Source organism: Lepisma saccharinum, chromosome 2 (assembly GCF_977018435.1).
Source record: "Lepisma saccharinum chromosome 2, izLepSacc3.1, whole genome shotgun sequence".
Lineage (NCBI taxonomy): Eukaryota > Metazoa > Arthropoda > Insecta > Zygentoma > Lepismatidae > Lepisma > Lepisma saccharinum.
Genome location: NC_139230.1, coordinates 51,317,250 through 51,344,501, shown reverse-complemented (window position 1 = coordinate 51,344,501; position 27,252 = coordinate 51,317,250). Strand labels below are relative to the sequence as shown.

At 39.1% G+C, this 27,252-nt stretch overlaps 2 protein-coding genes across 12 annotated transcripts in view; one reads left to right on the top strand and one right to left on the bottom strand.

Moving 5' to 3' along the window:
* The window catches only part of LOC145984030 (ELAV-like protein 1), a 125,137-nt gene extending 110,760 nt beyond the window's left edge, over positions 1 to 14,377 (bottom strand). For all 10 annotated transcript variants that reach the window (XM_083117350.1, XM_083117352.1, XM_083117349.1 and 7 more), the window contains exon 1: positions 14,271 to 14,377. In XM_083117350.1, the coding sequence (XP_082973476.1) occupies positions 14,271 to 14,366 (96 nt within the window). In that variant the 5' untranslated portion in view covers positions 14,367 to 14,377. The remainder of the gene's footprint in view (positions 1 to 14,270) is intronic.
* LOC145984028 (cytosolic carboxypeptidase 6) overlaps positions 1 to 27,252 on the top strand; it is a 1,364,216-nt gene that overhangs the window by 1,032 nt on the left and 1,335,932 nt on the right. The window contains exon 2 of one of the 2 annotated variants that reach the window (XM_083117345.1): positions 4,256 to 4,358. The gene's annotated coding sequence lies outside the window, so the exon portion shown is untranslated. Of the gene's footprint in view, positions 1 to 4,255; positions 4,359 to 27,252 lie in introns of those variants that run through there. The other variant, XM_083117347.1, reaches the window with a different exon arrangement.

The following is a 27,252-nucleotide window of genomic DNA, read 5'->3' as shown; positions in this document are numbered from 1 at the left end:
CCTATTTCATTCTTTCTCTCTCTCTCTGCGCGCGCCTGTGTTGTCTCGTTTCCTTTTCCTTCTATGACTTTCTTGATTCTCTTCCTTTCTCTCATTCTCTACCGTTTCTTTCATCTATCATTTTTCTATCTTCATTTCTATCTTTCTCATTTTTTGTGTATCAAACTTAAGGATGGAAACTTGGAAAATTTTACGTGGGCGCTAATGTAAGAGCAAATCAAAATATAGTATGTTCATAAATGATCGTGCATTCATTAGTTACAAGCCCGCGTGCGCGCGCGCACACACACACGCATATTTCTTTCGTTAAAATAAAACTTTAGTCTTATTCTCACCTATTCCGGTACGGCATATCGTAGCGTATGCCTCCAGAAAACAAAGCACTATCCCGGTGCTTCATGGGTAGTTACTGCAATTTTCCCCACACTGGAATTTTTTAAAATACCACACTGGATTTAAGCTAGTGGTAAGAAACACACTACGCATGTGAACAAAGAATAAATAATTTGAAAAATTAACGCCCTACGGGTTGAGTGTTGTTTACTTTTAAAATCATATTCCCAACATAATCACAAGGGCTTTTTGAATACGTCATAGAATACGGAGACAAACAATTGAAATTATAATGAAGGTCGAGTCTGGTGATAGTTGAAAAGCTTTGACATCGAAGTTTTTTACGTGCACTTTATGCAAGAATTTACTAATCGAGATTGTTAAATAGTGTATCACGAGAACAGCCCCATCGATAAAAAACTGAAACAATTAAATTTGAGAAGTAAATGTGTCCGGAGGAATAAAATGTTAACAAAGGAATAAGATAAAATGGGGCAACGTAAAACCACATCATAATTACCCTGTCTCCTCCTTCCGACGTCTGAAATCAAGCGATCTAAAATTATAGAAATGTCCTCCTCCGTGCCCATGCGGTCTAAGGCGCTGTGCTTTGGGCTCCGACTGCGGGACGGCATGGGTTCGAGTCCTCCTGGGTTCAATCTCTGGTTTTCGGCCTGTGTATAGGACCGGTGGCAACCCACCATCGTGAGGAAATTGAAGAGCTACAAGTGAGTCTGGGAAATCTCCTATAACGGCTGAGAATTCGCCGTGCTGACCCCACGTCACCCCATTACCGGTTGAAGATCTCCATACCTCTAGGTAGGATTGTGGGAGGAAGACTGGCAGTAGCGAGATAGACCAAGGACCTTCCAGAGCTGCAGAGCCACGGGTTATGTTATGTTAAAACTATAGAAATAATAATAGCCCATCAATGAAACTAGCGTGCGACAGCTAAAAATAAAAGTTATCACCCTCTTCCCCCGGCAAGAGACACTTATTAAAGTTCCACTATAGATAGAAGTTGGTTTTAAATTTATTCTATGCTCAAGCGACTCATTGGGAGTTGACCTATTATTTAAAGTGGAACGGAAATTCCTGCATTATACCTCCTCCGACCTAGACCAATGAGATCACCCAACCAGTGCTCTGAAGTTGACGTTTTCTGCTTTGCGATACCTTGATGAAGATGCTAAATCATAACAGGAGTCAGATTGCAATCAGTTAGATTTTATTTTGTTATTGTGCGTCGCTTATTCTGCCACTACTAACTAATCGCGACGATGAGGATGAGTGATGATATGATGAAACTGATGAAGGGACACCTACAAAGAACACCCATGCCGAGTCCAGTCAATTAGAATCATTTTTATTTTTGACTTATTGTTCATTTTCTCGCATTTCAGAATTCTTTATTGAATTTTACCATTTTTAAAAGTATATATTATTAAATTCATTGTTCAATTCACTGCCGTCCCGTGGCTTTTTGTCGCATTTGCTTCACCCGAAACTCTACAACAGAAAATGCATCTTTAACTTCAGCTGAAGTACATGTAGAGGAGTGGTCAGCGTCACGCGCTATGAATGCAGAAGTTCCGGTTCGAAACCTGATTAAGGCATGGATGTGGTTGTAGCTTCTTCCGTTTCTTCATTCATCCTCATCGCCGCGATTTATCCAGGAGGTGGAACATCGACACAAAATAGAGAAGCACAATGAGTGAGACGAGGCGTCAGCTTGGTGCATGCTCGCGGATGACGACACAGAGAGGAAATAATCGAGAACAACGTTGCAGGGAGCAGTAAATAAAGAGAATAACACAAACTATTTCGCAAGTTAAATCAGTAAACACCCGTTTATGTTGAATTATTCAAGATTGTAAAAGGTAATCATAACGGTATAGATAAGAGCACTTTCCACATGCAACGACATACACTACTTCATATTAGCCTCCATGATGGCGTAGTGGTTACGCCCTCGACTTGTAATCAAGGACTCAAGGTTCGGCTTTGATACTCAGTTGGGTTCGGATCTCACTTTAAACTGTAGGTCAAGTACCGATTAGCCTACTTGTGCATAAAGTGGAGTTAAAACAAACTTTACAATTTGCTATTGTGAGAAGTAAGAAACGAGTTGTGCTGACTCTGTGACCGAGAAAACGTTAAATAGTCGGCTATCCACCACAGAAGTATGGGTATTCTTTGTGAATGTCCCTTCATCAAGATCATCACTCATCCTTTTCTTCGCGATTATCCAAAAGTAGCAGAGAAGCGAAGTAACATAAACCAACTCAATCGAATCGATAGACTTTGTATGAAGACAGCTTTAAGTGGTAAGAAAATACATCACATGTGTATCTGACTGTATATTCTTACGTCCCTTGTAGCATAACTGATCTAATGGGAAGTGGGTAACTGTTTACGCAACTTATCCAATTACCCCATCCGACAGTTCTAGCTAACTGTCTGATCCACGGAACGTGAACCACCGAAGTGTGTAGCAGCTGAGAGAGGGGAGGGCTGATAGATACGGAACACAACTGACTCTGCTCATCATGATTGCACACAGGGAGACATTTGTTTTCAGTACACACAAAGGCGAAAGAAACAGTAGGCGAATTGTCCACCACCATTTTAATTCGGTCTGAATTACACAATGCGTTGACAATGAATTGAAATAAAGACGTCAATAAGCAGAGAACAATGCCTGCTTCGAACCAACATAGTTTCATTCCTTAAAACAACACAGGATGTAGAGTAAAAATGTAATGAAAATAGCGGTGGACAATTTGCTTACTTTATTATTTTATTATCTTTGCCGTGGACTGTAAATGCAAATTTATGACCAGTTTATAAATAAATACATTATACTTAAAACCGTTCCACGTGTTTGGTACATATAATTAATGTTTGTCTGTACACAAATAAACTAAGAACTTGCTTCCGGTTAGAACGTTGATTTTTTCCAGCCTCTATGGTGGAGTGCTTCAAATATTGGATACCGTAAGGTAATTTACTTATTCATCTTTTCTATCAGTTTGTTTTCATATCACCATCATGATTAACTCGGATAAGGAGAACAGAGAAGTAGAATAAAATCACGTTAATCTGAGCATTTTAAATGCTTAAATGTATACATAGCGTCGATCGAGAAACGGTATTCCAGCCGCGTTGAGTGTTCGACTCACGATCTCGTCGAGACATTATTCTGGACCCTTCATCAATTTCGTCTAGGAATCATTCATCTTCATCTTCGCAACTAAAGTTGTAGAGTCGTTATAATGTTAGAACAATATACGTAGTTGTACTCAAAAGACCAGTTTACCATCTATAATCGACTGGCACTGACATTCTAACCTTTCTCTTATACATTCCTAAGGGAATTATAACCATTATATTATATTATATTATAATTATAATAATTATATTATAATTACAACTTCTTTTTATTTTCTCTTCCTCGGCCTATATTTTGTATCAGCAGAGACCTTGAGTTCCCCGACAAAATATCATAAATAAGTTCATTTTTACGTTTACTTTTGAGCACATTTCATACAAAAATATATGCTTGGGCATCAAGACGTTTTGGAATGATCTTTCTTGTAGCAACATTCACACATTATTATTAGAATTCAGTTATAATTGTGTTCAACAATTAGCTTATTATGTACAAGATTTAAGGCACAATTTGTTAACAAATGATAATTAAGTAAAATTTAAATTCTGACTGTACCACATTTGTTAACTTAAGTTTGGTTTCTGCTCTATATTCTAGCTCCCTCTGCAACTAGCAACCGTGCAAATTTTTGTCTAGTAGACTTTAAGTCTGATTATAAACGATAAGATTAATTCATAATTGCAAGTTTATTATTAAATGTTTTTTTAATTAAATTATCTATTATTATTAAAGGTTTTTTTCATGCTATAGGGAAATTGACAACTTAGTGCTTCGGTACAGAATGCTTTTAACACTGGATATGGTTGGCCTTGGATCACTTGATTCTGGTAAAGGAAGTCTGGATTATTCGGAGGTATGTACGAGTGTTATTAGAAAATTGTTAACTTTCACGTATCGATTTTATGTTTCAATAAGTCTGTAAGCTTTCTACTACATTTTCCACACTACTACATTTTTTAGGTGGAAAGGGGTGGCAAATTTTGGCGAGTCGTCAATTTTGAAACCACGATATCTGCCGTAGATTTAGCTCAAATTCACATTTCAGCTAGATAACTTTAATTACAAGAATGTTAGTGCAATTTGAGCTAAATTCCAGATTGGTCGACACAGGGCAGACTTTTTAAATGCATTATATTGTGGTGCACAAGTTTCCCAAAACTTTGTCCAGGTTGCATTTTCGGTTGCAAGGAACTAAGTCACACATATTCAGACATAACTTTGAAATAAATATTTAAAAATATATTGCGTTGCTTAAGATGGTGGGGGGGGGGGCAAATCCCAAATATTTTGATAACGATAACTGATATGAATTTAAAGCAATTGAGCTGAATTTTTCACAGTTGCTTAATGACCTGGAATATTCGTAGACGTTTGTACTTGAACAAAATTTGTCAACACATTTCAAGATGGTGGACGGAAATAGATATTTCCTATCTTGCGGAAGCTTCAGAGTTTGCTCATCCTTTCATTGACTAATTTTTTTCTAAATTAAGAAACACAACTTGCAGCAGTTTGAGGGCTGCTAATTTCTATAATATTGTAGTATCCGGTAGTCGGAATTGGGGCAAGTGATACCAATATTGTAACCACGAAGTCTGTAGCAAATTCAGAGGTTTTCGACGGCATAATGGTAACTTCGTCGCTTTGCAATCAAGGGGTCTAGGGTTTGATACCCGGTGGAGGCACATTGCACAGTGGTTCGGATTCCACTTTAAACTGTAAGTCCAGTCCCAATTAGCCTATGTGCATAAAGTGGGCTTAGAACAAATACAGGTATTCAAACAAATTGAATTAAATTTAGAGCTTTTAATATGAAATTCATAAATAAACTGGATACTTTGGATGGCGGATCTGGTATTGCATTTATGTAACAGAGGTCACAGTGTCTCAAATTAGTGGACGAAATCGATTTTATCTATTTTCAAGAATTCCAAATACTGCTGATATTTAAAAATCTATGTTTAGAATTTACATTTATGGAGTGCAAGGAAATAATGTGGCAGTAATTTTAGAGCATTGTTTGAGGTACACTTTTGTCAAAATTCTAATATATAATACGTAGTTTGGGAAGGGAATAGGGGCAAAGTCACAAATATTTTTACCACGATTACTGTCGTAAATGTCGAGATTTTGAACTGAAATTCTTATGGACATCAAGTGAGTTGTGTTGCATCAGATAAAAATCCATTTATGAGTTTCAAAATCTAGGACGAGTACCCCATGTTGGTTACACTAAATTTTCGTTGAATGAGAAACGAAAATCTCGGCAAATGTTTAGGGCATCACCCGAATTTCGAAGGGGCATGAGTTAAAAAAAGTCTGACTAAGAGCTTTGTAAATACAATTCAGACACATGTATCCAATTCTTTTTCACGTGTAACGTGAACGTAGCTATACAGTGCAGCGTTTGTGGAGCCACTCAGGATAGTGTTCATGAACGAGTCGATTCGCGTGTGTGTACGAATCACCACACTGATTCATGCGAATCGATTCTTGGTTCGAATGCAATTCCCAGTGATTCATGCATAAGTTGTGCATCACCAGCAAATTTTAATGTACAGAATGTTGTCAGTAACTCTATTATACAGTCACTTGTTAAAAAAGCTCATGCTGTCATTTTATATCACTTTCCTCCTTTGGTGATCTTTGTACTTTTGTTTTACGTCGCTTTTCTGCCACTTTTGGTTAATAAGGGTGAATGATGATTAGATTAAACTGACGAATACCAGACTCATGACCAGACCACCAGGATTCGAACCTGTAACCTTCAGTGCCCAGATCGTGAGTCGACCGCTTAACGTGCTGGTCCACCGAGGAGACCTTCGACGTCTTTTAGCAGGTTTTGCAATGTGATCGCGTTACCACATTTCTGGTCTGTCACCACAGGGGAACCACGATTCAAGGCACCATGCCACGAATAAGGCTCTCCATATTATCAATTTTGGCCGTTGTTTGAGATAGTGTGCTCATCGCCGAGAATACTGGACATCTGATTGGAAACAAACAGGATGCGTTCAGACACTGGCACAGACTTCATTAACACTGTAGTGGTCTCGTGGATCACAATAGTGATCCTTTCGTTTATTTTCACACACTACTGCAGATTGGCAACACACTTTACCTTGGCTCCTAGTGTACAGTCATGGAAAAAAAATAGACCAGTAGTCTGTCTTATGGGGGAAGTATTTCTTTCCACCACTGTACCTTCCTGGAACAGCCAGAAACCCTGTTTGTTCAGCCATTGTTTGAAACGTACCTATTGTCCACTTCTTATAGGCTCATCATTTCAGTGAAGCACAATAGTGATCCGCGCGACCATTGACGGGAGTATTCTCGGACATGTAATACATATATACGTACGTACATAAGTACTAGTTTCTAAAATATGTTGTAAATGTATGAAGTGGGTGTGTCCAGACCACCAAAAACGTGTGTGAATCTTGTGAGGAAAGAGAAAGTAAGATTCTAAATGTGTATTTTTCTATAGTTTCATCACATTCAAATCTAATTCACTCGATTTAGAATTTCCTTCCAATTTCCTAACAATAAAACTGCTTCAAAAAATCGCTCATAGAAATATACACATGGTATATTCATTTTTCTTTCACATGCAATCGTCTGCAGCCTGCAGTATTCTGTTCTGAGGCTAATCAACTCGTTGTAACTAAAAGCGCAACTTCATTAAAATTATCTGCTAAAAGGGTAGATACTTCAGCTTAATAACGTTTTTGTTCTCCCCATTTAAAAATAAAATCCGTTATATCTGAGTGGATGCTGAAAGAGAGGGGAGGGGTCAAAATGCTAGTCTAACACAGAAAGTGCTTCCTCAAAGTCGGCGCCGTTGGCTGAGAGACATTTGACACACACGTACGCACACACACAAACAACCGCACACACACAAACAAACACACTTGGACATCCTTCCCGCCCACCTCTTTGCAATGGAAAATAGATAGAATGAATGGAAGGGAGGTAGGCAGCAGCAACGTTAATAATATAGAGTCATTATATTTATGTAATTAAAGAGTGTAAAAAACAATGACTATTTAATTCAATCCCAGGAATTTCTCATTCATCCTCATCACCGCAATTAACCAAAAGTGGCCGAAAATGCGACGCTAAATAACAAAAATCAAATTCTGTGCAATAATTTCTTCAGTGTAAAAAGTTCGTCACAATTTGTTATGCTCAGATACGTTATTAGGAACTTGATCCATAGTTTAAAGTTGGATCGGAACTACTGCGCTGTGACTCCACCGGGAAACAAACTTGGGTCTCTTTGATTACCAGGCGACAGCAATGGCATATTGTCAGTATTTTTTAATCAGTATTTACCATTACATTACGTTTTAATACACTTTCTTTACCGATATAATCGGAATTTTTAGTGCAAATTAAGAAAACATTTTTATATATCAGATCTATATTCGATGGTTTCATTGATTCGGTTTATTTTAATTCGCTTTTATGAATTCTATTCGAATCTGATTGAGTGGAAAAATCACCCCCTAACTTTCTGTGGCAAACTGTACTACGAAATACGCATTGACAAAATGAATTAATTGTATCAGGAGGTGGGGTATATGTACTCGTCAGATAAGCTGGTGACAAGATTTGATTACTTCATTAAAAATTTTATGGATACATCAACACTGAGGCTATTTGAACAATACACCCATACAGGGCATCGTGTCCCTATACAATATCAAAACCTAATTTCAGTTAGAAAATTAAAATGTAACAGTCTTGACCATACATGTAATTTTGTGAAGATGGACACCTTATCAGTAACAGTGTAAAACATATCGAAAAACTAAAATTCCTACACCTTCTATAAAGCATGAGGCTGTATGGGGACACATTCAGTATACAGATGGACAAGATGCAGAAAAAAAACCAACAAAAAAACCAGTTCAACACGAAAGAACATTATACTGGCGTCAGGGACTAGTTAGCCTTCAGGAAGCCAGTTTCCATGGCTGAAGATTAGAAAATTCCTTAGCAGTTCTCTAACCAAGTGCGTTTAGTGGTTCATTTACGCTCTCGCAACCGAATGTCCGAAGTTCAAGTCCTGACCGGGTATGTTTTTTTCCTATTATTATTAATAATATATTTTGTTGATGAAATCATCTAATTATTCCATTCTTTGCAAAATTTGCCTTCAATTTCATCTAATTATCATCATTCGTTCTCATTGTTAAAGATACAAGAAAATCCCTCAACAAAATTAAGTATTTGGCTCATACGTAGCATAATATAGGGTGGCCCAAATAAAATTATACCCATCCAAATACAACTATACCCATACTGACCTTCAGAATGAGGGAACTCATTTTCAACACCTGCTGTGGGCAATGTCTTGGACACTATTGCAGTAAATAAAACTGTGCTTACTTGATCTTTTCATTTAGTATAGTCTTGTATTGTTTGAGCCACTATGGGTGTGGTTTTATTTGGGGCACCCTCTACAAAAAAGTATTTATAATAGTGGTAAAAGCAGAGTCGTGGTGGTCCAGTCGGTAAGGCGTTCGTTCGACTTCCACGCAGGAGACCCGTGGTGGATGATTTTCGGTTGGAATTTTACTGACAATGCCCATGTATAAAGTATTTCTGGGGCTCACCAGCCTACCACTAATGGGTACCTGGAGCAACCTAGGGCAGGGCAGAGGGTCTAGTAACAGCAGACGAATCAAGTTGCTGATCACACCATATCCACTATGACCAAGATCAAGGATACCTTTCATACTCTGTGTGCTGGCATGGCATGGTGCATTGCATTTGCCCTTTCCTTAAGGCGGTGAAGGCAATGTTGTCGAGTCGTACATCATGATTTTATGATTATAATAATTGTTTGAGTTTTAAGTCCACTTTATGCATAGATAGGCTAATCGGGACTAAACCTGCAGTTTAAAATGTAATCCGAACCACTATGTGCCTTCACAGGGACCCCTTGATTACGAGGCGACGACGTTACTAATAATAATAACAGCACTTCTTACATCAATCAGAAAGCACATTTTTATATTTACTATACACATTAAAGTGAAATTTAGTCCTGATTTTAGTGTGAATGTCCTTTCGACCGATAAAACTACTACGGAACGCAGAATTGTCTCGCTCTCGCAAAATTTACTTTAAATTTCCCACTTCACGAGAATATTATTTAGAAGCTTTCAGTTGTAGGTTATCGCTGACTGTTGCAATGAGAAACAGAAATGTCAAGCTTTGATTATAATCGGTATCGATTCATGACATTAAGATATCGATTTTAGATGCTGACAATCGAAACTTGTCATTTCGGGTTCCTTTACGTGGCTGTTTCCCGCTTGTTTGTCGTACATTCACCACGAGAGGTGGGAGGCTCATTTTTAACCCATGGTTTCATATGAGTAATCAGTAGTTACTCTACAAAATGCCAAAGTGTACCATGGAAGTGTAGAAGTGCACCTTAAATAGCGATCTTTATTTTCTTTATTAAAATGTATATACATACAAGCAGTGATTTTTTTTTCTTGCGGTACGAAACGGTACGCCACACAAGCACATATTTCTAGGTGAGAATAAAACTAATGATATTTTATTGTAACGCAAGAAATGTGAGCGTAACCACATAGATGAACGATCATTTACGACATATAGCACAATATTTTGAGTAATTCATGCAATGAAAAGAATAGCAATAAGAAACAAAATTAAAGAGTACCGCAACCTCTCTTCCCAGAAAAAAAGCAGTTTAAAAGTGATGTACGATGTGAAATATATGGTACATGTGTCATACCTAGGTATAGTGTTGGATACTCTGAAAGCTAAAAATGATACCCAAAATCAATTTCATCTAGACTTGTGTCGAATTTAATAACTTCCTTCATAGTTAATTAGTTATTAAATTATAGCTTCTTTTCTTAGCATTATAAATGGTGCATAATGTTAATTTATGATTATTTCGCCTGCACGAACTAGGTGTCCCACTTTAACTTCTAATCTTTCTGGTCACTTTATGTATATATGAGAGTGAGAGAGAATGCAGTATTAATCCACTAGAATACTATAGAGTTAAAGCTAATGAAAATACCCATTATAAGAAACCTACCTACCGACATATAGCTATTTTTGTCACCATTGAACATATTGTTGACGTTATTACCACAACTTATGATTTGGCTTCCATCTTCAGCAAAGCTCGAAATACAGCTGTTATTCGCCACTTCTACCATGAGTTCTCGTAATGGAAGACACGCTCATGTCGTTCCATTTGTTTTATTGCCAAAACTTTGTTCTGTCAACGAATCCGTTTTATCTCCGGTGTCATTGCTGCGCGAAGAGCTTTTTTGACATTTTCTTCTAACGTACAATAGCAGACGCGCTTTCCCGTGGTGATGGGAAAAGGTTTAAACGACGCTATTTTCGTTACAGTTTTTACGCGAGTTGCAATTGCAATATCCACGACTGCAAGAACAAATTTATGTAACAATCCACGACTCCAAGATTCGATTCCCTGAACGTGAAAGTTGGAATCAAAGCGTTAAGAAGAAGAGGAAGAAGCACATAAGTTTCCTGTTACTGCAAATTGCATTTAGTTTTTGCATAACCCTGTATTATATATGTGTGTCTGTGTGCGTGTATTATATATACATATATATATATATATATATATACACACACACACACAGATTTACTACTTAATTTCGGAAGAAGAAATGAGTTGAGTTTGTAAGTCCACTTTATGCACATATAGGTTAATCGGGAGTGGACCTAGAGATTAAAGTGGGATCCGAAACATTATGTGCCTCCACCGGGCAATGAACACGAGACACCTTGATTACAATTCCGCCATTGGGGAGGCGTAGAAGATGAAGAAATAAAACTAATATATTGCATTTGGTTATTTAACGTTGTTTTTGCCACTTTTGGTTAATCACGACGATGAGAATGAATGACGATTATATGAAATTATTGAAGGGTCACTTACAAAGAAATGCGCATGTCCAGACCTGGACTCGAACCCGATATCCTCCTCGCTGTGGAGATCATGAGGGTACCACTCAACCTACTCCGCTATCGTGACGGTAGTTAACACAATGGAAACTTGAAAAAAGTTAATTACATAACTTAACACTGTTGATTAAACATAACTACCCTTAAAATACTTTCTCAGATTTGTAGCTACAAGTGAACATGTCACGGGTGCGACAGACGAAACACTGCCTCTTCACTTAATATGAAATTTATATTAATTTCTGTGAATTGTCAAATGGTGAAAAATAAATTATTGAAGACAAAGAGGGAAGGTGATTTACATTTGAGTATTCTAGTAGAGTTGAGGGGGAAATGTTGTTGAGTTTGTGTTTTAAAGTCCACTTTATGCACAGTAAGGCTAATCGGGACTGGACCTACAGTTTAAAGTAGGATCCGAACCACTATGTGCTTCTATCGGGTATCGAAGCTGGGACCCCTTGATTACAAGGCGACGAAGCTACAACTGCGTCATGGCCGGCTTGAGTGAGAAATGTAACAGTTAAAGGAGAAATTAATTGTTTTTTGGTGTCATGGGTGGGACGCAATACAAAACACAAGTAAATAAAAAAGTTAAAATACACGAACATTATATAAAATACCTCCCGCCTTCTAACTTAATTATGTATAATACTTGAATTTTTATGCAAATGACAATGTTAGATTCTTCACTCACAGGATAGAATAACGTTACAGCATTTCATTTCATTTAAAAAAAAATTGAGGTTCAGGGGCACTTTCACATGGAATGCCCCATAACGATACCCAATAATGCAATGCGCTCTCATTGACATGAAAATACAGGCGTGAAACGTAATTTTCGTTTCCCTCACTTTCTCCGCCTACTAATACAGACTTCATTTTCCTGCTGTAATCTGAAGGGAAGAATTCATTGCCAACGTCCCAGCAGCATGCTTGTTTATAGAACTGAGTGTAACATTTACCTAAACAGTGCGGAAACAGAACATGAAAGGTCAACTCGAACAGGTATACCCTCATTACAACCACCCGCACCAATGAAAGTCTGGGACAGCTGGTATTTCATTGTTCAAAGCTCTGAAGATGTACTGCCTCGCAAGCAGTGTCATGTATCTTCTACAATAAGGCTTGGGATAAGCATTGAAAAGCAAATTCCGTCTGGAATTGAGGATTTGAAATTTTCTTTGTATTTTCAATAGATACAAGTATAATTCTCTGAAACGGAGCAAGTCGTAGAAGGATTTTTAGTTTGTTACATACTGCAACACAGAACACCTTGATTACATGATAACATCTTAAAGCCTGAACGTTTCCCAGATAAGTGGATACAGTAACATGCTCATATCAAATATGCGGGGCCTATAATCGGAATTGTTCATGTGAATTAAAGAGATCTTAAAAAATTGAAGGTCTTGGTTTCTAAGAATAAAAACACCGATGTTATACATCTGTTTCATCATTCATTTTCAATATCACAGTTAACCGAGAGGTTGAAAAAGGGCAGTGGTCTTGTGCCTCTTCGGTGGTATAGTGGAAACCCTGTCGTCCTCTAATCAAAGGGTCAAGGGTTCAATTCCTAGGGGAGACACATTGGTTCGATCCCACTTTAAACTGTAGGTCTAGTCCCGAGTAGCCTATCTAAACACAAAGTGAACTTGAAACAAAACCTTAACTTTTTCATGAGAGCGATGTTTACGTAATTTTTTGCCCAGCACATTTCGCTGTTGCTAATCCTTTAAACGAAGCAATTTCATGCCTAACTACTATATATTAAAAAAAAAAAAACATCCTGCTGCTTTGCGTTATTTGTGCTGGACAAAAGCTCAGAAAGTAAAGTCGTAAAATTTCCTGCCACTTTTTGCTAATCGCGACCATGAGGATGTGTGATGGGACTGTTGACCTACTGTATCCATCGAGAATTAAGTTGATTCTTTTTAATGAACAGATTTTGTTGTTTTGTGTAATATAAAATTGGTTTCGGCATGCGGAAAACAACGGAGATATATGATCCCAAAGTATGGCCCGCGTAAGAAAAAACCTGCCATCTCGGAGTACTTTCACCGTTCTATTAGTAAAAGCCGGTTGTATACACACTCAAATAGCTAAAGAACACGTGCAAAAGATCACACCATCAAACTTAGCACTCCTAACTGAACAAAAACGTCGAAAATTGCTATCAGCACCAAACCTAACAGTCCTAACCCAAGGACGTAAAAATTATAAACACTCCTAACGATAATTTCATTTCTATTTTGATTTTAAAAGATTTCAGTTCTTCTTGTTTGGTTGTTCTTAATTTTATAATACATTATGAGGCGGTAGGCAACGTTCGGTTTGCTGTTGCTAGGGTGAAATATTCATATGCGCGAAACGTTCATATCTAATATAATCTTCAAAAACCATGCAAAATATTTAACTTTCTCGAGGGGTACTGAATGATAATATGATGGGACACTCGCAAACAACACCCATGGCCACGCCGTGATTTGAACCCGGGAACTTCGCGACGTTATAGAAAGTCGATTACTTATCGTGCTTAAAGGCAAATAGTAATTCCACATGTCGATGCTAAGATATGGCCAGCAGCGTTCTTTTTATGTATCTCTAGGCTTATACTGGGCTGTAAGCTAAATTTTAGGTGAAGATACGGGAACCAGATCACAAGGTTCAACAGTTTTCTTCACTCACCCCTTCATCTACGCACAACATACCTATTCGATTTTCACACTCCATTGGAAGAAAACCTGACTTGGATACAATAATACCTACGTACCGTGCACTCTTGCTCGTAGAACCACAGAAGCTGTCTTGAAGACACACGAAAGACTGTATAATTCGCGGTACATTGTCTATCTGTACTCTGCTGCATTGTGCAGTACCTTTCTGACACCGCTGTCCACAAGCTCATATGCAATGCAACTGTTACTATGCAAGCCGAAGGCTGAATCAACGAAAAAAGACTTGCAAAGAAGTGGGTAATCGTTTGGCTTGAGGTCGGTTCGTGTTTAGTGCGTGTCTCAACATTTTATTTAACACAAGGGTTGCTGTACTGGCTTCAGTGATATTTTCAATGACGTATATGGGGCTTGTTTACAACGTCAACTGCCTACCTGGCATTCGATCTTATCATTGAGCTGCACAGTAAGTTGAAGATGAGTTTACATAACGTGCTTCTTCTATTCGGTGTTTTAATCTTCCACAAAGTGCAAGGTGTTGGTTTTATATCTACGGTGTATCTAGGTTAGTGGTGAAGCGTTTGTTCAACAATCTGCAAAAGAACAATTATATACTGTCAATAGACTTTCGGACTATGGGAAGTGTTTTTTTTTAATCAATGACTTCTATGCAGTCGCTTTTGAAAAGGAAAATTTGACCGACGTATACATTCGGCATATTGCTCAATAACCGTATTCTTTCGTGCTTCAGTGACCAGGAATTCAGTTCAAAGCCTTACGAAAACCTGCCGTGACAAAAACCTTGATAGGTCATTCTCAAGAAAGTTTAATATAAGTGAGTAAGTATATTGAAAATATATTTATATGTTATTAAAAACAGATTTAGTTCTGTTTACAATACGGGTACCAAGCTGTCTTTTATCTTGCTGGTCTATGGAACGGAACAGGTACAGGGCCAACGAAGTTAGTAATAAGGTGTGTTTTATACAGAGTATATTGATACACGCGTAGGTTGAATTGTATTTTCTGCAAATATGCTCTATAAAGAAACATACTGCTGGAGTACTAAGTGAGGTGTGTACCTTTATGGCGGGTGGGGTGCATATAGTAGTATAATATACCTGATTTTGCACACAACTTGGTAATACTCGTAGCTAGTACATCATTTCTTTATTCAGCATATTTCAAAGTAGCAATTATAGGGACACCGTGCAATATGTCTCGCGTTGTTTCTTCTCCATGAGTATGTAAAGTTTCTTGAATATGTTTACAAAGCGAAAATTAAGTGAATCAATATTACAGCGTCACTAAATAAGTTTAACTTGTACAGTCACGGACACTTCTAGGTTATAACAATTCCATTAACTTTCAATGGAATCGTTACAACCCAGAAGTGTCCATGACTATACATATTCCATTACTTTACGTCGCATTTCTATTGATTGGGTTAATCGCTACGATAAGTTACAGTTTCTATTTTAAGTCACTTTATGCAGATAGGTTAATCGGTTTAAAGTAGGATCCGAACCATTGCATGATTCCACCGGGTATTGATCCTTAATCTCGACGATGAGGATGGATGATGAAATAGATATGCGAACAAACACAATGCCTTGCCTAGGGTTCAAATCTAGGATCTATGGCTTCTTAGAGCGTTATCCTGACGACTACGATACCTTTTGTAAAGTTACGAGTTGCTGTTATGGAACCTTTAACACACTCTCTAAAATTCCTAAATTTTCTGGCAAACAAAACATGTAATGGTAAAAGGCAGACGCAAATCACGTGACGAGGTTGCTTTTCGGGAGAGGGCATACGTTTCAGGATTTTCAGTAAATCCCTTACAATGGAACATAAATTTTCTCCTTACATCAACTTTAACACCAACATCAACATTTAGATGAATTCATAAGCTAATCAGGACGGGACCTAAAGTTTAAAGTGGGATCCGAACTACAATGTTCCTCAACCGGCTATTAAACCTGGTATCCTTGGGTTACAAAGCGACAGCGTTAACATTACGTTATCGGGGAAGCCCAGCCCATATATATATATATATATATATTGTGCATGCTTGACACACAATATGTGTGTCAAATGTGTTGCATCTTACTGAATTGCCTTCTCTGCAAGAACGACGCAGTTCCAAATGTAATACTTTTCAGAAGAAAACAATGTGATATATGATTGTATTATTTAGCGTCGCTTTTCTTCCACTTTTGGCTATTCGCGACGATGAGGACGAGGGATGGTATGATGTGGTTGATGAAGGGACACTCACAAATAAGAATCATGCCTAATCCGGAATTCGAACCGGGGAACCCTTTGTGTCGTAGTGCGCTGTGCTAAACACTCCGAGGTCGGCGAGAAAAACAATAGAAGCTACAGGGAGGTTATTTCAGTCGTTCACCGCCAGAGTGACGGCCGTTCGGCAGACTCTTCATGCAACAGGTCCCGGCAAATTGCGTTCAGGAAGTCCGTAACAGAAACCGCTTGTTTTCTAATGTTTCCACTTTTCACAATTACAGTTACAATTACAATTGAAATAAGCACGTACCTTGTCGCAAGTATGCTGGAAAAGGTGTCCTCTCAAATACAAATATTTCTGGCACCATATTTCTGACATCTAATCTTAGATTAGTCATCGCTACTTTATCCTCAGTTGTCGCGACAGCGCCGGCAGCTTATCGGGGGTTGGGTGAGTTGTCAGCCGCGAGAGGGCGCTTCATACTGCACGTGTCGGCAGTGATGCCAACCGTAGGGACATGTCCCTAAGCATAGGGACTTTTCACTAAATTTCGCCCGCGTAGGAACGTAGGGACAGATTTTGCCAAATGAGGGAAAACGTAGGTACTTTTTTCAATCTCGGTAAATGACATTTTATGAATTAGTTTATCTGGATACTTTAGCGAAGAGGAGAAAAAAGAACTAACTAACAAATCTCCATCAGAATTTTGGAACATGCTATCGGTTACCAAAAACTTTCAAGGCAAGTTCCTTTTTGAAAACATTTCCACTCTCGCGAAAATAGTGCTAACATTGCCACATTCTAAAGCGGAAACGGAAAGAATATTTTCAATGTTAAGTGATACAAAAACAAAAAAGGGAAATAAAATGGGACCAGAATCGTTAAAGACTGCAGGAAATACAGCATCACCAACCAACATCTATCTCTGCACAGCAGCAGCATGTATGACTTCAAATAACATAATCAACAGTAAACGACTCAACGTTATTCATTAGGGGTGTGCGGGATCCTTTACTTTAAAAAGTCGTTAATTCTCGACGTTTTCTGCCTTGTAAGTTTCTGGAACTTATCGAAAATTGTAAGTTTTTATTCTAGAAATGCAAAAACAATCACTTAAAGTGAAAATGACTTGTAAAATTCGAGATTTCCAGTGCTTCGGGAAATTTCGAACATTTCCCGTCCCGAAAATTTTCCGACTTGGTCGGGAAATTGCAAATTTTTCAGTCCCGAATGTCGGGATTTAAAAAAATTACCGTCCCGATCCCGTCCCGACCCAAAAAATTCTGTCCCGCACACCCCTATTATTCATTAAGGCAAGAATTTACAATACCGGACCCTTCTGTAATTTCTATGCTACGTCTTATACTCAAAAAAGGTAAAGTGCTCCCCTGTGCTTAGCACCACGCCATGAAGGCGTATAGGGGGTGTGGGGGTAACGCCCCACACTTTCTTGATCCGGTCGTGATTGGGGGTGATGTGATCAGCATGACGCCCCTGACCGCCTTTACCCCCCAGGGTTTCCCCCAGGTACCCATGTTATTCAACGCTGGGTGGGCGCCGGGGCCGCTTCCATCGTTAGAAAAGTTCCCACGAAATAATTATTCGTGATGATTTATCTCAAGTTAACATGTTGGGGTGAGGGGAAAAAAATGTTAATTAACGTGTAGAAGTTGTAAAATAAGCATTTCAATTCTCGCAATGATTCTCCGTATACAAGTATGGTAGCCATATTTGTTGATATGAACAAATTACAATTAGTTACGCTGTCTACAGCGTTGCCACACTGTTGATTTCATACTTGGAGAGCATGGATTGTGTAAGAATAGCGGAAGAGAACAGTAAAAAAGTTGTTAATGTTATACAGATTGTTAGGTGGAGTGTGCAGGAGGGCTAATTAATAAACTTATTCATTTCAGTATATTGCCCAAAGAACGTGCTTACATGTGACAGCGACAATCACGATGTAGAAGAACTGATTTGATTACAGGTAAATTTGGCAACATTACATCAATCATAAAATTGCAGGATACTAAAATGGCGTCTTCGATGATGTTAAAGTGCTACGAAAAAAATATTTTTTATCGGTTCGTAATCACAATTACCGCAAAACCATTCAGGAATAGCCCCACTGAGCATTCTCGGTAAGGTTAGGTTAAGTTAGGTTAGGCAAGGCAAACATAGTTAAAATTTGGGCTCGAAAAACGTTTAGCCCAACAAACCATTGACGGATAGCCCCACGAACCATTCAGGTACAAAAAAGGTAAAGTGTTCCCCTGTGCATAGCACCACGCCATGAAGGCGTATAGGGGGTGTGAGGGTAACGCCCCACACTTTCTTGATCCGGTCGTGAGTGGGGGTGATGTGATCAGCATCACGCCCCTGACCGCCTTTACCCCCCAGGGTTTCCCCCAGGTACCCATGTTATTCGACGCTGGGTAGGCGCCGGGGCCGCTTCCAGGTACGGTTAGGTTAAGTTAGGATAGGCAAATGTAAATTCGCTCCTTCATTAATTGTGGAAGCACCGAGCAGAAAGATTTGGTAAGTAAATGTGTATATTTTATCTTCTGTTTTGCATGCTCATGAGGTGATAATTTTTTTAGTCGCTTTACTTGGCGTAGGGACATTTGGTCAGTTGTAGGGACATTTTGACTACGTCTGTAGGGACATTGCCGAAAAATGGTTAGCAACACTGTCGGCTACCAGACGTCAGTGTAAGTTCATGTTCACTTCTGTTTGCGTTTATCAGTTACGCGTGTTTTTTTATACTGTGTTATTGCTAGTGCTAGTGCTTTATTGTGTGTTAATTGTTATTCATTCATTAGTTATGTCGTTAAACAAATATAGTCTTGAACAGAGAGTTTTTATGTACGATAATTACGTAAAAACGAATTCTTGCAGAAAAGTGGTCAGGGAATTACGATAGACAGGATCTCTTGAACCTAAGAAACGTGTTGTATTGCTGTTAAAGGAGGTCATTTTCAACATCTCTTATAACACAGGAGGTTAGTGATCATCATTATTATTACTTTTAAATATAATTTTACGCTTTCGGTTTGCTTTATGCGCCGGGATGCTGTCTTCCCTTTCTGACAACTGACGATAAAGTAACGATGTCTAATCTAAGATTTTCTGTCAGAAATAAGGTGCCAGAAATATTTGTATTTGGGAAGACACCTTTTCCAGCATCCTTGCGACAAGGTACGTGCTTATTTCAATTGTAATTGTAACTGTAATTGTGAAAAGTGGAAACATTACAAAACAAGCGGTTTCTGTTACGGACTTCCTGAACGCAATTTGCCGGGACCTGTTGCATGAAGAGTCTGCCGAACGGCCGTCACGCTGGCGGTGAACGACTGAAATAACCTCCCTGTATGAGCTCATGATAGTTTTGCCACACGTTTGCAGTATTTATGTATTACATGTGTAATATACAAGCATGTGGCTAGAATTGTTGTCCTAGTAACGCTATTTTGAAAGGGCAGAAAGTACTTCATCCCCCTAAAGTCGGTGCTTGTGATCCAGTTGTTTTCTTTGGTGGGGGGCGGGGGGGTTCGCAGACATAACGTTTCTTGCAGCAAGGTCCGAAATGGTTGTTAGTTAACAGGTTGTCACACTATGCGTCTCTGCCGGTGTGGCTAAACCGATTCGGTTTGATCACAGGGGTCCCTGATTCGAATCCCGGAATGGTTGTTCTTTGTGAGTGTCCCTTCATAAATTTAATTATATCATCATTCATTCTCATCGTCGGGATCAGACAAAAGTGGCCAAAAATTGAAGTAAAATAATCCAAATTAATCAATATTTTTGACCGGATGGCAACAACACATGATTTTTAATTAAAAATCACGTTTGTGTATTTTTGTCGTACTCAGTAGACGCTGTTCCATCATGCTGCTGCATGCCAGGATAACCAGACGACCGAACTAAAAGCAGTTAAGTACATGTGGTCACACGGTGCGGTTGTAACGGAGCTGATTTCTACTTCATAATTTAGTTTCAAACCATTTTGGACTTGGGCTTCCTAGATCAATCATATTTTGGAAATACACTAAGACATGAGAGCCCAGCAATCTGGGTAAAACGGTTGAATAATCGTGGATTGAAATTTGCGAAACCATTTACAAGAATTGGCTGGAGTTCAAGTTTGCAGAGAGCAATGAGAAAGAATAATATAATTATTCAATTTTTTCTAAGCCCTTGTAACCTTCTGGTAACTTATTTTTGATGATACATTAATACAATTAAAATAATGCAATTTAATATATCAGCGAATTGACAATTTCTTGTCGAACTACCCGTTTTAGCAGAAAAGTGTAAATCGTTCGAGTTATGCGCTCAAGAAAATCTCTCGTAGCGGTAGAAATGCATTGCATGATACACGGTTTATGGAGACTGCCCACTCTGGGGTATATGGAGCTTGAGATTAGAAGTTTATCTCTTCTAGCTGATAGCTGAGTCAAAGATGGTCATTGTGCCCCTAACCAACCACAACTACTTGATGAACATTTTTTTTTAGATGCGCCCAAAATGTCTACAACTTAACCCTTCCCTCTCTAAATTTGGAACTGGCGTAGTGGAAATGTCGTCGCCTTGTAATTAAGAAGTCCCAGCTTCGATACCCGGTGGAGGCACATAGTGGTTCGGATCCAACTTTAAACTGTAGGTCCAGTTCTGATTAGCTTATCTGTGCATAAAGTGGACTTCAAAACTCTAAAGTTGAAAATTGCACGTTTTCAGAAATAAGTTTCTAACTACAATATGAATTGTTTGTTATTTGTGAAAGAATCCATTTCTATTGCTAAACGAATAATGATAAAGCAAGTGAGCAGTGATCTTCTTCTTTTGAGAGCCAATGCCTGTCATTTTTTGCATTATGTTTCCTCTTTCCTTTCATTTTCTTTCTTTCTATCTTTTTTTCTTTTTTTCCCCTTTTTTTAAAATATTTTTATATTAAAGTTGGGACTTTCTGACCACCAATCACTCCTAGTACGTCACGGGAAATGAATGAATGCTGATGAAACATGAACAATAATTTAGTTTTGTAATAGTCAAATTCTATATATTTTGCTGTAGTTGCTTTTCGAGTCCTCTTTGTCTGCTAGAGAGGTGTCTTCCTGACTGCAGTTCAAAAGTGGAATGGTTTACAGTACGAGGGTTTCGCGTGTGTGTGTGTGGTTTCGGTCAACTGATCGGAAAATTAAACCTCTTGGGACCCCACGTTCACGCTACACGAGGGAAACGAGGTTTGCTTCGGCCGACAGATCAAACGCTGCAAATCCAACAGTTACAAGAGCATTTTCCATTGGAGCTTGACCATTTCACAGCCGAGAGAAACGAAAGCGATGGGAAATAAGAAACACCTTTAGAAAAATGGCAATCGAATCGGGAGGAAAAGATTGCTCCGGTTAAATTTCCGTATTGCCAATTTACTATCCCGGAGAGTTAAAAATTGTGGAATGATTTTTCACACGTTGAATCCTTCTTGCCTGCTCTAAGAATATATGTGATGCTGTGAATATAGAATTCTTATATGTTTTTTTCATGATAAATTAAACTTTTGCATCATTATCTTAAAGCTGATCATATTTTTATTCTGAAAATGTCTAGAGGTTTTAACTCCTAACAGGATTAGATTTTTATTTTACTTTTATCATAATTTAGAAATTTCAGAGTTTTTTATATTCGTAATAACAAAAATAATATAAATTCCAAAAACCCTGAATATCCAGACCTCCATATTTCTAATCTCTCTCTCTATCTCTCTATACAAGGTGTTTGTGGATCGTGTTACAGATTTTGCAGGGATGATGGAAGGGAACAAACGCAAAAAAATGAGATTGGGAACCCTGGTCCGGAAATGCCGCAGTCAAAAGTTACAAGCCAAAACCTTCGAAGGACAGGCAACCACGCAAGACGCGGAGGGAACCATAAAATAAAGGGTAAAGAATCCACCTCGCATGCCCTGGAGAAGACGTAACGTCAAACTCGACGTGTGTAGTCTAGAAGCACGCCACGATTAACTAGACCAGTGTACACTGTGTTTCTGAGAGACATCCTCCCCGAGTTATTGGAACATGTCAACTCATGTGGTTTCAGCATGATGGGGCCCAAGCCCACTTCGTAGCTGGTGCTCGTGATACTCTGACGCAGACCTTCCTTCAGCGGTGGATAGGGAGAGGCGGATCTATTGCTGGGCCTGCCCGTTCACCTGATCTGACCCTACTCGACTTTTTTGGGGGTCATGCTAAAAGTGTTGTCTACGAGACACCTGTGAGTAATGTAGAGGGTCTCTTGGCAAGAATCCTTGCAGCCTGTGATCTGGTCCGAACGACTCCTGGAATATTAGAGCGGCTGCGACAGAGCTCATTGCAACGCTGTCATGCCTGTATCGAGGCAGGGGGGCGTCACTTTGAACAACTGCTGCAGTGATGGCTGCAGTTACTACTCATTAAAGCCACTACAGTGATTCTTCTGTGTTTGTTTTCCACTTCCCCAGACATCTTTTATGGTTCCCCTCCGCGTTGTGCGTGGTTGCCTGCCCTTCGAAGGTTTTGGCTTGTAACTTTTCACTGGAGCATTTTCGGACCAGGGTTCCCTATCTCATTTTGTTGCGTTTTTTCCCTTCCATCATCCCTGCAAATCTGTAATACGGTCACAGAAACACCTTGCGTGTTTGTTTGTGTGTGTGTGTGTTAATGTTAACGTAATAAGTGTTCGTCCATTTCGAATTTTATTTCATTTAAAGTAATTGACTAGGAGTAACTTCAGTCACCTTGGTAATGGTCACCATAAAATACGATAAAATGGTTGAATTATTTACCATAACAAAAATTGCAGATATGAAAAAAAAATATATATAACATTCGCAAAAAATGGCGTATAAATGATGCGCAAAAAGTATTGATACAGTGGCGAAGACATGCATCGGAAAAAGTAATAGTAATTACCCTATTCATTCAGTCTTTTTTCAAGAATGTGATGATCATGAATTCAAATATAGCCGTCAATAAGAGGTGGACAACAGATGCTTGGTATCAGCAGAATTTCATTCCTGAAAAGACACGGGTTGTGTAATAATAGTAGCAGTAGCGGCTTCTGCCTATTCGCACGTGCACACCCAAATAAATCTGTAATGCAATTAATTTTTATTATACTTATTCACTGAACACTATTTCCTTCAAAACATCAAACGTTTCCACGCCCCATCTGCGACCATATCTTCGATTTACGAGCGCCTGTACACTGAGCTCCATTCGTTTCGCACAAGTCGCAGTGTGCTCAAATGACGCTGTTTGCAGCATGCAATGAGAGAGAAAGGGTTGGCGCCTGTAACTTGTAGTATTATGGGCTTGACGAGCACTACTAGTGTTGTGTTCACGCAGTGTTGCAATCCCATTCCATTCGAGATCGTGTGGCGGAGTAGAGGCAGCCCGCACACACATCATCGTAAATCGAGTTTTTTTTTTTTTTTTTTAAAAAAAAGGAACATTTCTATGGTATCTTCTCCCACCCTGTTCCGAGCATGGCAAGAAAGATGGGGAGCAAGGCGGCAACTGAAAGCGAAACGCGTGTTTTGAACAATGCATTGCCTTTGCTTAGTGCAGCTCGGACAAAATGAACTGTCCTTATGGCGCTGTAGTCAATCGACGCCCGCGAGGGCATCCATGATCAGTCATGTTTTACTGTGTGCCTGGTCATGCGTCGCAACAATTGTTACAATGTTAAAAGCTTGTTCTTATTTCAGTGCAAAGTGTTTGATTTCATGATGAAAAGGAAAACTGTGCACAGCGTAATATTTAACGTTGTTGAATATTTGGAGGGAAGTTAGCTACAAAGCGCGCAGCGACTGCAGTAATAATACGGATACGGCGTAAGGGGAAATAATCTGAAATACGAAGCAGGGCAGTATGGACAAGAGTGAGTACTGTTATTTTCTTTAATATTTATTATTCTCTTTTATTTACTAGATTTTATTTGTTTGGTCAGTCGGTCATTAGAAATAAACGACTGCTAGATAGATTACAACTGATTTTCTGCATGTGGTTTTTGGATCGGCTACCTTGTTTGCAGGAGCGCTTCAGCCCCTTTTTTCCACTCTGGTGTTACTACTTTCCACCTTCCTCAAATGTAAATAATGGTCGTGTTATATATTTACGGTTTTGATGACGAAAAATAATAGCCTCATTTTAAAAATACTTTGAGTGTTACTGTTAAAGAACTTTTATTGTAGGTATGTGAATATATGTTCATTTAATACCTACATAATGACATAAAAATAACTGTAATCTCTTAGCTTAAATTTCTACATGATTTTGCAACATGCTTATTAAGTTATTTAACAGTAACTTCAATTAATTCTTGACAACAATAAATCCAACTCTTTTTAAAAGCAAATAGCCACGCCCCCGGTGGAGGCACATAGTGGTTCGGATCCCACTTTAAACTGACGGTCGTTCTGCTTTCTATGCATAAAGTGGACCTAAAAAATAAACTCAAACAAATAAATAGCCACGGTTGGGATTTGGCTCTAATCAAGGACGACACCTCGGTTTGGTCATAACTTGGGTTGCCAATACATTTAGAACTATTATGTACGCAAAAACGGGTGCAAGGCTGAAGTGCTCACCCACAGAGCCAGACCACCAGCCGCCACTGAATAGTAGTAGTAGTAATAGAGTGAAAATCGCGATTGATATTTGCCTACTATTTTCTTATTAGTGGCAGGTGAGTGGTACAGAAAAGTTGTCAAAAGTTAATGCAGAATAACTTTTAATAATGATACCATTACATATTGAGTCAAAATATTTATTCTAAAAACTGGGGGCCACAGGTGGGAAGCCACTTTCCTGGGGAGTTAGGGGATGACCCTCTCTAAAGACACCAAAATTTCAACCCCACTTCCATGTAGTATACCCCGGACTGCATTGTTGCAGACTAACGAGGCTCTGGCGTCTGGACTCACAGCTAACGTATGGTGAAAAAAATTTGCACAAAAAGAAAACGCTGTGGTCAAGGGCAAAAACACACAGATGTTTTTCGTGTGCTGGTTGGTATACAAGGGTGGTATCTGAACATCAATGAACAAACACATTCACACCGAGTATGCTGGCCTTGCGACAATTTTGGGGCACTTTCTGCATAGATGGAGCAAATGTTGATGGATCAACATCGCGCAAGCATCTGCGGATCCGTTGGATGAGGGTTGCAACGGTTCGTGGTTGATAATTATTGGCATACACCATCCGCTTTAAATTTGCCCAGAAATCTTCAATGGGCCGCAGTTGGGGAACATTAGGGGGATTCTGTTCTTTGGATATGTAAGGGATACCTAAGTGCTCCATGGCCGCAAGACTTTGTGCAGAGTAACGGCAGCTGGCTAAATCTGGCCAAAAACAACATTGTCCCCAAGATGGTATTCAATGATAAACTGCTTCACTTTAAGCAAACAGAACTTTACATACCGGTCGGTGTTGAGTGCAAGGCCAGCCTTGAAAAACTGAGGTTTCGACACTCCTTTTTCACTCATGGCAAGCCATAGCAACACCTTCTGTGGGAATTTGGTTTTGGCAGCAAAACGCACTGCATCGGGCACAGCAGCAGTTCTAGGATCATAGTGACAATATTATAAACCGTACGACAGGAAAATCCTACACGTCGAAAATGTTTCACAAGCTCGGACTTTCGAATATCACGATTCTCTGTCCAATATTACACGATCATTTTCCAACGGTCATCTTCTTTCAGCTCCATACTGACTTGTTTTTACACCAACCTTCTCTTGCTCTTCACACTACATAAACTGGTAGACGTACGATCCTACACAGCTCAAATGGTGTGCCAGTGTTCAGTATTGCAAGTTCCGCAGGGTTGCAAACTTTGTGCAATTTTTTTTCACCATACGTTATTAAGATACTCTGTGGAGCCTGTGTTGTGTCATGTCCCTTATGTGTTTGTGATTGTCCTCTCATCAGTTTCGTCTTATCGTCATTCATCCTTATCGTCGCGATTAGTCAAAACTGGAAAGAGAGCGAAGTAAAATAAATCATTCATTCATTCACTTTTCCTGGAGAGCGATGCTCACCTTTAGTGTCTCCCAACCCATTTTTCTCATGCTGGCCTATTATCACATCCTTCCTGCAGGTGAGTTGAGAGCAGGCCAGAGCCTAGAAGAGAGGGAAGGAGACGTAAGGGCGGTCACTCTGGGCACCGAGGCAAAGGGGGCGCGGAATTAGCAAAAAGAGAAAAAGTTGAAAAATAGTAGTAGTCGCGGCTTCTGTAAGTATTAAGAGTCGTTTTAAATTAACTAACTAACTAACTCTCTAGCCTTCTTAAACCCGAAGGTTCATGGCTGCAGCAACACAGACCTTCCATCTGTCCCTATCTTGAGCAAGATCTATATACTCTTTTCCATCCCTACCGATTTCCCTTAGGTCCATCTCGACGTTGTCCCTCCATCTTCGTCTTGGCCTTCCTACTGGTCTCTTACCATCAGGTTTCCCAACAAGAATCCTGTAAACTCCTCTTTCCTCTCCCATTCGTGCCACATGGCCTGCCCACCTAAGTCTTCTTGATTTAATTATTCTAATAATATCTGGACATGAATACAAATTATGTAGTTCTAAATTATGTAACCTTCTCCACTCACCTGTCTCCTCATCCCTTTTAGGTCCAAATATTTTCCTAAGGATCCTATTTTCAAATACACTGAATTTATGTTCCTTTTTTAATAGCGACGATGAGGATGAAACGATGAAAGAACAACCGAGTGGTCCATTACATACATGAGATTCTATCGCAGGCGCTTCTTAGCGTATTACGCCAGCCATTTCACC